General features: G+C 38.1%; 1 protein-coding gene across 15 annotated transcripts in view; it reads left to right on the top strand.

Moving 5' to 3' along the window:
- Positions 1-14,185, top strand: part of LOC108270253 (gephyrin) — a 118,287-nt gene that overhangs the window by 79,267 nt on the left and 24,835 nt on the right. For 10 of the 15 annotated variants that reach the window (XM_017476741.3, XM_017476742.3, XM_053682457.1 and 7 more), the window contains 3 exons: positions 2,107-2,194; positions 2,971-3,044; positions 3,144-3,208. In XM_017476741.3, coding sequence (XP_017332230.1) covers positions 2,107-2,194; positions 2,971-3,044; positions 3,144-3,208 — 227 coding nt within the window. The other 5 variants (XR_008396937.1, XR_008396938.1, XM_017476749.3 and 2 more) reach the window with 4 other exon arrangements.

Raw genomic sequence — 14,185 nt, forward strand, 5'->3', positions numbered from 1 at the left:
TCAGGGAAGGGTGGCTAGGAAAAAGTCCCTTCTATCCAAAAAGAATATTGAGCATGACTCAGGTTTGCAAAATTTCATCTGAACAAACATTACATACATAAAACATAAACATAAAAACGTAAAATTTCTGGAATCATATCCTCTGGATCATATCCTTTGTACTGATGAGATGGTGGAGATGTTTGCTCAATCATACACAGCGCAATGTTTGGCAAAAACCAAATACAACATATTGCCACAAACACCTCATACCAACTGTCAAGCATGGTGGTAGAGGGGTGATGATTTTGGCTTGTTTTGCAGCCACAGGACCTGTGAAACTATGATGATGAACTCCACTTTATATCAATATTCTTGTGACAAATTTGAGGCCATCTGTCCAGCAGCTTAAGCTGGGCTGAAAGTGGTTCATGCAACAGGGCAATGATTCCAAGCACACCAGCAAATCCACATCTGAATGGCTAAAGAAGACAAAAAGAAGGTGTTGGAATGGCCAAGTCAAAGTCCAGACTTTAACCTCATTGAGATGCTGTGGTGGGATCTTAAGAGATCTGTGGTAAAAACGAATGCCCTCAAACAATAATGAACTGAAGCAATGTTGTAAAGAATAGTGGGCCAAAATTTGATGTAGGGTGTATTTTATTTTTCCCACAACTGTATGTTACAGCTAGAACTACTGGTAGAGTTGTGCATTTACAGAAAATCAATGAATTCACCTTATGATTTGAGACTGTGTGACGACAACACAGCACAACAGTGTGACTGATTTGAGATATCAATCACACTACTGTGTAAATATTTTTAATAATTCACTTCCAGTTTTATTTGTATTGCAATATTTAAATATTGCATTCCACAGTGTTTTTGTTTTCCAAATAATTCATTTAAACAAATTTCAGTGAAATATTGTAGTTACAACAAATTGACAGACAGTGGTGCTGTTCTTATTACTTCTCCTGGCCAGAGTGTGTAACGCACAAGAAGAAAGCACTCCCCATAATTGTCTGCGGTCTGAATATTGATGTGCGCATTTTCGTTAATAACTCTTCACTCCTCATGTGTTCTCTGAATTCATGTGCATTTGGATTGGGAACTCATGAGACAAAAAAAAAAGTCATGGGAGCAGGTCTTTTTTTTTGTTTTGTTTAGTTTTTTTACACCTGGGCAAGAGTGGGAAGTTAGCTATGAAGCTTAGAGGACCATTAACATGAGTGTATTGGACACGGCATGGTGATTGCACTGTTCAACATGTTAAAAGGTTGTAAATTTACTCATTCATACATTTATTCATTCCTCTTAACTGTTTACTGGTAATTGTTTTACCCTGGTCAGCAACATTATTGTTATTTTAGCTATCTACAACAGTATATAGGGATTAAAATTAAATAATGAATATGAGCTCAAAGTGCAGACTTTCAGCTTTAATTTGAGGGAATTAACATGTACATCCTTGCTGTCAATGATTGCCTGAAGTCTGGAACCCAAAGGCATTACCAGATGCCAGGTTAGTTCCCTGGTGATGCTCTGCCAGGCATTTACTGCAGTTGTCTTCACTTCCTATTTGTTGTGGGGCTGTTTTGCATTAAGTTTTGCCTTCATCCTGTGAATTACATACATAATTGTATTCAGGTCAGACGATTCACTTGGCCATTCTTTACCTTAAAAAAGTCTTGGGTTTGGAAGAAATCCACAGAGATAGTTAAAAATGCACTGACTGTGTGAGTGCATTGAGTGTATTGGACACGGCATGGTGATTGCACTGTTCAACATGTTTAAAGCCTAAGTTGTAAATTTTACTTTACTCATTCCTACATTTATTCATTCCTCTTAACTGTTTACTGGTAACTGTTTTACCCTGGTCAGGGTTGCTGTGGTGCAAATGACTTAAAAAAAAAATATATATATATATATAGAACCAACTAAGTTTATTAGAAAACTTTCTGCAAAAGTGGGTTTAATTGGTCAGAATTTCTTCAGGAGTGGGAGAGAATGGAATTTTTTTTAACATGTCTTTTGAGAATTTCTATTCTGTATATGGCCTTATGGAAACAAAAGAATGAAAGTAATCATGTATAATCATTTTGTCTTTCCTTGTTTTTCTTGCAGCCCAGATGACCTGTTGAATGCCCTGAATGAGGGAATAAGTCATGCAGATGTTATAATCACATCTGGAGGAGTGTCTATGGGAGAGAAGGTGAGGGGGTGTTTACTGTATTCAAGTTAACATTTTGTTCTGAGTAACACTTTTGGCCACGTTGAAAAACGTCACAGTGGTGCATACTTGTAAGGGTACATTTTACTGAAGGTGCTAGCTGTGATCAAATACAACCATGGCCATAAATATTTGGACATTGACAACACTATTATTTTAGCTATCTACAACAGTGTATATAGGGGTTAAAATTAAATAATTAATATGAGCTCAAAGTGCAGACTTTCCGCTTTAATTTGATGTGCATCCTTGCTGTCAATGATTGCCTGAAGTCTGGAACCCAAAGGCATTACCAGATGCCAGGTTAGTTCTCTGGTGATGCTCTGCCAGGCATTTACTGTAGTTGTTGTGGGGCTGTTTTGCATTAAGTTTTCCTTCATCCTGTGAATTACATACATAATTGTATTCAGGTCAGACGATTCACTTGGCCATTCTTTACCTTAAAAAAGTCTTGGGTTTGGAAGAAATCCACAGAGAATAGTTAAAAATGCAGTGCAAAATTATTTAGGTAAAAACCCACTTTTCACCAGTCTGAGCAACTTTACACCTGGTGCTAAGGACATGGGTTTAAAGGAATGGACCAACAAAGGAAACAGTAAAATAACAGATTTCTATAATAATAATTATATAAATAATTACATTAAATAATGTTTCATAGTAAATGTACTTGAATAGTTCACACAAATATGAAGTGAGCTTAATTGATTATCAGTATCAATTATTTATCTTTATTTCATGTTTTTATCTTTCTTCATTAGGACTACTTGAAGCAGGTTCTGGACATTGACCTCCATGCCCAAATCCACTTTGGTCGGGTGTTTATGAAGCCAGGGTGAGAACAGGGCAAAGTAAACAAACCTATAATGACAAGATTCAAAGTAGCTAACCTAAGGCCTTTTATAGGTTACACCATTTTTTTTGCTCTTTGTAGCCTTCCCACTACATTTGCTACCTTAGACCTGGATGGTGCACGGAAGCTCATATTTGCGCTGCCAGGTATGTATTCATTTACTGATTAATATGAAATTTGTATGTAAAGCGTACAGTTCCAGTGTCTTTGTAATCACTATTATGTAATTATTCATTAAAAAAAAAAAATACTGCATTCAGAAAGTATTCAGACATTTCCTACAGTTTTTTACCTTCTTACACTATTAAGTTCGTTTTCTCACAAAAAACTCCATAATGAAAAAGCATAAACAGGTTTTCAGAGTTTTATACAGTATCTCACAAAAGTGAGTACACCCCTCACATTTTTGTAAATATTTGATTATATCTTTTCATGTGACAACACTGAAGAAATGACACTTTGCTACAATGGAAAGTAGTGAGTATACAGCTTGTATAACAGTGTAAATTTGCTGTCCCTTCAAAATAAGCCACACACACAGCCATTAGTGTCTAAACGGCTGGCAACAAAAGTGAATACACCCCTAAGTGAAAATGTCCAAATTGGGCACAAAGTGTCAATATTTTTTGTGGCCACCATTATTTTCCAGCACTGCCTTAACCCTCTTGGGCATGGAGTTCACCAGAGCTTCACAGGTTGCCACTGGAGTCCTCTTCCACTCCTCCATGACGACATCATGGAGCTGGTGGATGTTAGAGACCTTGTGCTCCTCCACCTTCCGTTTGAGGATGCCCCACAGATGGTCAGATAGGTTTTAGGTCTGGAGACATGCTTGGCCATGTCCATCACCTTCACCCTCAGCTTCTTTAGCAAGGCAGTGGTCATCTTGGAGGTGTGTTTGGGGTCGTTATCATGCTGGAATACTGCCCTGCGGCCCAGTCCCCGAAGGGAGGGGTTCATGCTCTGCTTCAATATGTCACAGTATATGTTGTCATTCATGGTTCCCTCAATGAACTGTAGCTCCCCAGTGCCGGCAGCACTCATGCAGCCCCAGACCATGACACTCCCACCACCATGCTTGACTGTAGGCAAGACACACTTGTCTTTGTGCTCCTCACCTGGTTGCCGCTACACACGCTTGACACCATCTGAACCAAATAAGTTAATCTTGGTCTCATCAGACCACAGGACATGGTTCCAGTAATCCATGTCCTTAATCTGGTTGTCTTCAGCAAACTGTTTGCGGGCTTTCTTGTGCATCATCTTTAGAAGAGGCTTCCTTCTGGGACGACAGCCAAGCAGACCAATTTGATGTGTGCGGCGTATGGTCTGAGCACTGACAGGCTGACCCCTCACCCCTTCAACCTTTGCAGCAATGCTGGCAGCACTCCTACGTCTATTTTCCAAAGACAACCTCTGGATATGACGCTGACCTACTACTGACCTCACTACTTCACATTGTAGCAAAGTGTCATTTCTTCAGTGTTGTCACATGAAAAGATATAATCAAATATTTACAAAAATGTGAGGGGTGTACTCACTTTTGTGAGATACTGTACATTTATTATTTTTTTTAAAAAAACAATAGCACTTATACTACTGTCACAAGACAAAAGACTTTATTGAATCTCCCGGACAGCTATTTATATATATATATATATATATATATATATAATATGTGTGTGTGTGTGTATTTATTCTTTTTTTTTTTTAGGTGTTTCTAGAGTTTGATCACTACTGGGGCACAGGCCCCCCAAGAATTTTACATAAGTACTTAAAAATTTCTAGGGGGTCCTGCAAAAACAGCACCAAAGCATTCTATTCTGGTGACTTTGGGAGTTTTATTTGTTTTCTTTAATCATATTATGTAACAAACATTAATGCAAGCATGTGCTTCAGATCATTTCATTAGTTAAATTTTACATTTTAATTTACTAAAGGGCTTTTCTAAAATTGCCTATGTACTGGTTACTGAATGCAATAGTTGAAAAATAACAGTTGCATTAAAAAAGTTAAACTTGAAAGGATTAATGCTTTGACATTTTTTCAATTCTGGGTAATTTGTTGATCTTGTGATTGTAGAGTAAGGTCCAAGTTATAAAAGATTTATTTGAGGGGTAGTGAACTTAAATTTTACAGTGTAATGTTGATCATTCAAATGCAAAGTTTATCCCTGCTGTCTGCTTACCCTCACCTGACTGATGATGCTCTTCTCTCCCTCTGGCACCTCTTGGAATGACATAAGTTTATATGTCCATCTGGATAACTAAAAATAAGCTAACCAGTACTAAGTAGATCACTCCTCGCAAACAGAACTGCTAAAACATTTTTAAAAATCTATTAAAAAAAAAAAAAAAAAAAAAAGTAAACCCACAATTGGCATTTTTGTGAGCAAACTAACTAGCTAGCTCCCTAAATGAAGAAATTATTTCAAAAAGCTTTCACTGATGATGACTCAATCACATCATTTGTTGCAAAATGCCATATTAGGAGAGATAAGCAAGCATTCTTTTAGCAGTTAACAAGCTGATGTTATAGATTAAATCTGTTTCAAGTAAATTAAATCTGGAAAACGTGATGTCCTCATACAATTAAATACAAATTCACATAGTACTCATTAATACAGCGATCAGTGTTAGCCTGGTAGTAGGAAGTAACCTTTCCTCAGCTACAATGTCATATTATGAATTATTGTCTGACTGCATGTTGAGGTTTCTATGGGGTGGAAAAGTGAATGGAGGAGGAGCGTATGATTGTAATGCCAGCTGAAGCGAAAATATCCTGTGCAGCCACTTCAATCAGGTTTGTTTTCAATAATTCAAAAGATGTAAATTATAACATTCAATGAAAAGGAAAGACTATTTTCAGAAGTATCTACTGTAATACACTTCATCAGATAATGATTTATCAGGAAAATTTTACAGGGGCACAGCAAAATTTTACTCGTGCTTGCCCCCCATTAAAAAGGGTCTAGCAACGCAACCAAGTTCTGATGATACAAGTTTGACATGCTTGGATTTTATGATCTTCTCGGCTCTGTCAAGCTGGGAAGCATCACGTTACCACCATTTTTCAGTCTATTCAGAGATGTTGAATTGGGTTCATTGGTTCTCTTTGTGCTTTCAGCGACTCCCATAACCGGCGCGAGAGAGCGTAATATAACTGGCGGTGCTTGCGAGACACGCAGATACACATACTCATACACACACACAGCCGAGTGTGAACTTGACTGAGTGAAAGCTCAGAGTCTGATACGGACTTGTTTCTGTTTTGTTGAGTTTTTTAAAACTGCGCTACAAAGTGCACTCTGAATAAACGCAAGCCTGGAGCTTGGCTAAAATTGCACCTACCCCCATCATTCAATGATGATCATTGATGTTTGAGGGTGTTTGTTTTTACCACAGCTCTCTTAAGCTCCTGCCACAGTTTCTCAGTGGTGTTGAGGTCTGGAATTTGACTTTGCCATTACAACACCTTTTTTTTTCTTTTTCTTTTTTAGTCATTCAGATGTTGATTTGCTGGTTTTCTTGGGATAACTGTGATTGCATGATCCAATTTTGACCCATCTTAAGCTGCTGGACATAAGCCCTTGTTTGTCTCAAGAATATTCTTATATAAAGTGGTGTTCATTACTGTATCAATGAATGCAATTTTCCCAGGTCCTGTGGCTCACCCCTGCACCACATTGCTTGACCGTTGGTATGAATTATTTGTGGTGGTAGACTCTGTTTGGTTTTTGCCAAACATGGAGCTATGCATGGTGACCAAACATCTCCACCTTGGTCTCATTGATCTAAAGGATATTGTTCCAGAAGATTTGTGGTTTGTTCAGCTGCAATTTTGCAAACGTAAGCCATACTGCCATATTCTTTTTGGAGAGAAGGGATTTTTACCTAGTCAACATTCCTTGAAAGCCATACTTGTTCAGTCTTTTTCTGATGGTGCTTTCATGATCATTTAATGTGCTTACAGAGGCCTGCAGATCACATGTAGTAGCTATTGGGTTTTTCTTTATATTTCTGAGCATTAAACAGTCTGTCCTTGGACTGAATTTGCTGGGATGCCCACTCCTGGAAAGATTGGCAATTGTCTTGAACGCTCTCCATTTGTAAACAGTCCTTCTCACTATAGAATGGTCGCTTTTAAATTGTTTGAAGATGGCCTTATACCCCTTCCCAGATTGATGGGCCACAGCAGATGCTTGTCTGAGGTCATCCTTTCGTCTTGGAGCAAAATGTAGACACACACCTGATTGTTCCAGAACTACAAACTGCCAAAAAAAAAAAAAGTCACACTTGATGATTGACTAATTTTGTGCATTTCATTAGTAACACCTGGCTGCTAATTACTCTCTTAATGACTGTGAAATTAGGAAGGGTGTACTCTACTTATTTTTCCCATTTGATTTCTGAATGTTGGCTCACTTTTTGGGGAAAAAATTAATACATATTGAAATCTGTTTTTGTTTTGACACCTGAGGTTATTTGTTTGCTTACAGAAGTTAGTGAGGACCACACAATTGTTATTTAGGCCCTGATAAAAAAAATAAAAAATAGAATTGAAGGATGGTGTACTTTCTTTTTCCATGATTGTATATAAACCTGTTTATGCTGTTCATTTTGAAGGAAATTTAGATATATTGGGACAGTTTGAGTTGCCAATCTGTCTAAGCTTGATCGTCATTAATAAAACATAATGCCCAACACATGACGTATTTTGGAAGTCCTCTAGGTGTTGACTATTACCTGTAAAGGAAAAATGGTTCTATTATACTCTCTAAGATGTATGTAGAATAAGAAGCATGGCCTACCCATTTTTCATGACTGAATGTCTTTTTTTAACTAAATGCTTGCTAATTTGGAAAGGCGTATTTGGTAATTTGGGGGACACATTTTCATTGGTTTACATCTTTATTTTCAGCAGTAATGTTTAAAATGCTATTTATTTGTAGCATACTTTTCCGTGGCATCAAATAAATACAATTTTAACAACAGTGCCTGAAATGTGCATTCTGATTTCATGTTGTTTTAGGTGTGCAACTTTAAATACTCAACAAACATTAATGACAACACAACCTATTTCTGTCATTTCTGATAGCAACTTTTAAGCTGACAAAAATTTGAACTAGCTACTTAGCAACTCAACAGTTGCCTAGCAATGGTCATGGTGAAATCAACATCAATCTTGTAGGACTGGCTGATTTAGGGTTCCCAGGTCTTTCAGGTAGAATGTCATTGTGTTTCATACTACATCTTCTAACTTGGAGATGATTAGCCTGAGAAGTCTGGGATGTGACACTGAGAATTGGATGTCCTAAAAAACCAGCTGGGAAACTAAAGGCCTGTAGGCCAAATTTGGCCTGCTGTCTCATTTAATTTGGCCATTGTAATATTTCAAAATATTACTATATTCTATTATATACTACTCAGTATTTTCACAATAGATCTAGAGATTTCACATAGACCCATAGCATAGCTATCTTGCTTGTTCTGTGCACAACACTGTACAGTGCACATTCTTGTATGCCACAGTGTTGAAATGCAATTTCACTTATCATCTCTCTGCTTAGTTTAATGCAAGTGGAAAAATTATTCAGAAACATGTTGGGTGTTGGTTTTTGATGTGATTCAGTGATCAACTCCAAATTCCAAAATGTATCAACCTACAAATATTTTAAAACAAATAAAGTTGATGGAGAGCAAAGGCAAGAGAGATGAGAGATAAGGACATGTATGTTCTTAACAGAGATAGGCCCACGCGAGTTCTCCTTCAACCTCTTAATTAACTATATTTTTTCCAGATATTTGGGAAATACATACATGTTAATATCTTTAATCGATTTAAAAAATGACCTAATGCTTTATACAGTTGAACAATCTCTGTTAGTCTTTTTTCCCCTTTTTGTCCTATTGTACTTTCATAGCTCGCTATTGTTATTCAATAGAATATATAATACATTAGAAAAAAATAATATCTTTAGTTTACGGCCCTTCAGAGGCTCACAAAAATGCTTATTTGTCCCAGGCAGAATTTGAGTTTGATACCCCTGTACACTGGAGGGGGCATAATCCTAATATTGTAATTCTTACATTCTAATAGAGTTATGCACTCTTTCTCCAAACTTCATTCACACCTCTCTTCACTTGCACCTCACTTGACTCTCCTTCAGCTTTTATTTGTCCGAGTGTTGTTTCATGAGGAAAAGATTCTCTGATCTGATGGGCTGAGCACAAAAAGCTACGTCTGGCAACCACCAGGCACTGCTCATTAACAAGCTAATACCATCCCTGTGGTGATTTATGGTGGTAGCCACATCATGCTGTGGGGGTGCTTCTCCCCATTGGGAAACTGTTCAGAATGCAACCAAATACAAGGATACAGGATGTCCTTGAAGAAACCCTGTTCCACAGTGCATGCAACCAGAGACTAGGGCAAAGGTACATCTTTTAGCATGACAACGACCCAAAGCATTCAGCCAAGAAAATGTTTTGGTACAAGTCTGAATATTCTTGCATGACCAAGCCTGGTCTTGAACCCCATAGAATATATGTGGAGAGATGGCAAATGGCAGTTCAGAGATTCTCCCCATTCAATCTGATTGAGCTTGAGAAGATTTGCCAGGGAGAATGGGGAAAACTGCCCAAATCTAGGTGTACAAACTTGTAGAGACTTGTCTAAGATGAATTGACGCTGTAATTGCTGCCAAAGGTGCATCTAAAAAGTACTGAATTAAATGGTCTGAATACAACTAAATGAAAGATTTTAATTTTTGTTTTCACTTTGTGATTATTTAATCCATTTTAAATAACACACAACGTTAGCAAAAACTAAAGGGGTCTGAATACTTTTTGAACCCATTGTAAATAGTCATAGGCACAAGCAATGCTGTAAACAAAAATGCCTTCAAAGCATTTTGTACATTTTAAAAAATATATATAAAGAGGAGTGAACAACACTAAACTAAAGTCAATATTTAGTGTGCATTTAAAAAATACAGCCATAGTCTATGGTACATGTCGCAGTTGTGTTGGACTTGGGTCAGTATCAGTAAAGGGCTTTTTGAGATCTCATAATTTGGATTTATTATTTTTATTTTATTTATTTAATAAATATTCCATTTTTGTGAAGGTCCTTTGTTAACTAAACAGTTGACTACTCCAGTTACACTTGTTACTACAAGTGGTATTTGTCACGTCCCGAGACGTAAGGAAGTAGAATACGGAAGCAGATGCAGGTAAAGATGTTTTTATTTAAGGAGGCAGGCAGATAAATCCAAAACGGGAAACGGATGCGTAGTCAAAAACAGGCATTGGGTCAGGTGATCGGCAAACAGGCATAAACGGGGCAAAGTCGCGGTCACAGAAAACAGGGTCAAGACACAAAACAAGAAACATGAACTAAGACTATGAACTGGGAGTGGGAAACACCAGCGTGGTCTAGGTAAACTAATGTAACGTTTAAACTAACTAAATCAATCTAACTATAATACTCCGTAAGGTGTACAGGGACCCGAGCGGATATATATCCCGAACATAATCAGCGCTAAGCGCTGGTAGCTGAAAACAATAAAGCCACACCCCCCAACAACAACCAATGACAAAACAGGGAGGAGACAGAACAGAAACAATACAAATGCTGTAGTATTATGATTTCCTTTCACTTGAACTAAGGGGACTAGCCCACCTTTGTTCCGGCATGACAGTGCCCCCGTTCACAAAGCAAGGTTTGCCAAGGGTGGTGCATAAGAACACTAGTGTCCTGCAGAACACTAGTGTCCTGGACAAAGCCCGGACCTCAACCCCCCTGAACACCTTTGGGATGAAATGAACCTCTTAACTACATGCCAGGCCTTCTTGCCCAACATCAGCGCCTTACCTCAGTAATGCACTTGTGGCTGAATGGGCACAAATCCCCACAGCAACATGACAAAATATAGTGGAAAACTTTCCCAGAAGGGTGGAGGTTGTTATAGCTAGTTTGGAGGGGGTTGGCATTATCCATAATAATGACAATAATAATGCCCATAGTTTTGAAATAGGATTTCATTCTGGGGACAGAATTGACATTTTCATAGAGATATTGTTGTCCTTTTCTTGACAATAATTCTTTAATTCTTAGTTACTTGTTGAAATCTTTTTGATTGATCTATAATGCATGTCTAAAACAGTCTATCTAAAAATCTGAAATAGGTGTTTTTTAACCAACTCCACACCAGTCGCACTTTGTTCTATGCAAAGTCTGTACAAAATCAGCTGATATTTTTAATAAAAAATTTTAATGACTTGCCCCTTGTTTTTTATGACAAATCATTAAAAAAAACATTTTAATTGCTTCTAATTTGTTTATTTTGATTTATCAAAATTTGGTTTTGGATTTGGTTCTATCCAATATTCCCTCTATCCTGACTAGAACCCCAGTCCCTGCTTAAGAGAAGCAGCCCCAAGTTTTTTCTTTTTCTTTTTACCCCTAAAATGCATCTGTAAATGCATTTGTTTTTCACTTGAATTGGTTCTCTGTACAGAATATTTTGTTCCGCTTCAACATTTAGAAAAATACTATTAATAAGTCAATATTCATGGTTTAACATGAAGATGAAGCATTACAAAACAGCATATTAAGAACATGCGTGGGGGGCATCAAATATTTACAGTACATTTACCTCATTTGGCTCACAGTTATCTAAAAGTAACTTTGTATATTTGAGAAATAATGCAACCCAGAGGTTGCTTGGTGATGCTGGTATTTGAACTCGCAACCTTCCGATCACTAGCCCAATGCCTTAACCCAGGAGTGACCAATCTTATCCACAAAGGGCCAGTGTGGGTGCAGGTTTTCATTCCAATCAAGTACCTGATTCCACCTGTTTAATCAGTTGATCTTGGATTTTAGTAGATTCAGGTGTGGCTTCTGCTTAATTGAAATTAAAATCTGCACCCACACCGGGTCCTTTCCTAATAAGATTGGACACCCTGGTCTTAATCACTGAGTGTAAATAAATTAACAATTTTTAATAAATGTCAAGTTATTGCAGTTTTTTCTTGCATGTATTGCAGTTTATAGAAATTATTACAACAGAACTTTCAGAACATTGACAAAATTTCATGTCACATACAGTAGATGTACTAGAATATTTAAACACTGTGTTTTTAGGTGTATTTAGTAAAACATTTAATGAATGTGCCAGTGACTTGAAGAAAACTGAACTTATGATCCAGAAGACAAAATAAATCTACAGTGGCTTCCAAAAGTCTGAGACCATTAGTGAAAATGCCTCTATTTTGCATTCTTTTCTAATTTAATGCAAAAATTTTCATTACAAATTATTTTATTGACAACAACTTGAGTGAATCTTTGAAATATTTACATGAATTTCAGAGTTTTGTAGTACTCGGTATGTCCCCTATTTGCTTTAATGAAGTGTGTGCATGATCATGGACTCAAGTTCCACTTTAGATCAAATCCACTGGTGTCTCATCTGAACACTTGCTTGAATAGAAGAGATTAGGCATGAGGAAAATCTGACCTTTTGTACAAAGCCGTTAACATGGTCAATATCACAAATTTGTTTACTTTTAAATAGGGACACAGAAAGAGTATAGTATAATACCATGGATGTAAAAGGTCTACACACCCCTGTTAAAATGGCGGGTTTATTAACTTGCTGTTTAAAAGGGAAAAAAATGAAACCACTGTAAATGTCATGTCAAGTTTTTGATGGGATGTACAGTGAGGGGAAAAAAGTATTTGATCCCCTGCTGATTTTGTACGTTTGCCCACTGACAAAGAAATGATCAGTCTATAATTTTAATGGTAGGTTTATTTGAACAGTGAGAGACAGAATAACAAGAAAATCCAGAAAAACGCATGTCAAAAATGTTATAAATTGATTTGCATTTTAATGAGGGAAATAAGTATTTGACCCCCACTCAATCAGAAAGATTTCTGGCTCCCAGGTGTCTTTTATACAGATAACGAGCTGAGATTAGGAGCACACTCTTAAAGGGAGTGCTCCTAATCTCAGCTTGTTACCAGTATAAAAGACACCTGTCCACAGAAGCAATCAATCAATCAGATTCCAAACTCTCCACCATGGCCAAGACCAAAGAGCTCTCCAAGGATGTCAGGGACAAGACTGTAGACCTACACAAGTCTGGAATGGGCTACAGTACCATTGCCAAGCAGCTTGGTGAGAAGGTGACAACAGTTGGTGCGATTATTCGCAAATGGAAGAAACACAAAAGAACTGTCGATCTCCCTCGGCCTGGGGCTCCATGCCAGATCTCACCTCGTGGAGTTGCAATGATCATGAGAATAGTGAGGAATCAGCCCAGGACTACACGGGAGGATCTTGTCAATGATCTCAAGGCAGCTGGGACCATAGTCACCAAGAAAACAATTGGTAACACACTACGCCGTGAAGGACTGAAATCCTGCAGCGCCCGTAAGGTCCCCCTGCTCAAGAAAGCACATATACATGCCCGTCTGAAGTTTGCCAATGAACATCTGAATGATTCAGAGGACAACTGGGTGAAAGTGTTGTGTTCAGATGAGACCAAAATGGAGCTCTTTGGCATCAACTCAACTCGCCGTGTTTGGAGGAGGAGGAATGCTGCCTATGACCCCAAGAACACCATCCCCACTGTCAAACATGGAGGTGGAAACATTATGCTTTGGGGGTGTTTTTCTGCTAAGGGGACAGGACAACTTCACCGCATCAAAGAGACGATGGACGGGGCCATGTACCGTCAAATCTTGGGTGAGAACCTCCTTCCCTCAGCCAGGGCATTGAAAATGGGTCGTGGATGGGTATTCCAGCATGACAATGACCCAAAACACACGGCCCGAGGCAACAAAGGAGTGGCTCAAGAAGAAGCACATTAAGGTCCTGGAGTGGCCTAGCCAGTCTCCAGACCTTAATCCCATAGAAAATCTGTGGAGGGAGCTGAAGGTTCGAGTTGCCAAACCTCAGCCTCAAAACCTTAATGACTTGGAGAAGATCTGCAAAGAGGAGTGGGACAAAATCCCTCCTGAGATGTGTGCAAACCTGGTGGCCAACTGCAAGAAACATCTGACCTCTGTGATCACCAACAAGGGTTTTGCCACCAAGTACTGTCATGTTTAGC

Source organism: Ictalurus punctatus, chromosome 9, assembly GCF_001660625.3.
Source record: "Ictalurus punctatus breed USDA103 chromosome 9, Coco_2.0, whole genome shotgun sequence".
NCBI classification, from domain to species: domain Eukaryota; kingdom Metazoa; phylum Chordata; class Actinopteri; order Siluriformes; family Ictaluridae; genus Ictalurus; species Ictalurus punctatus.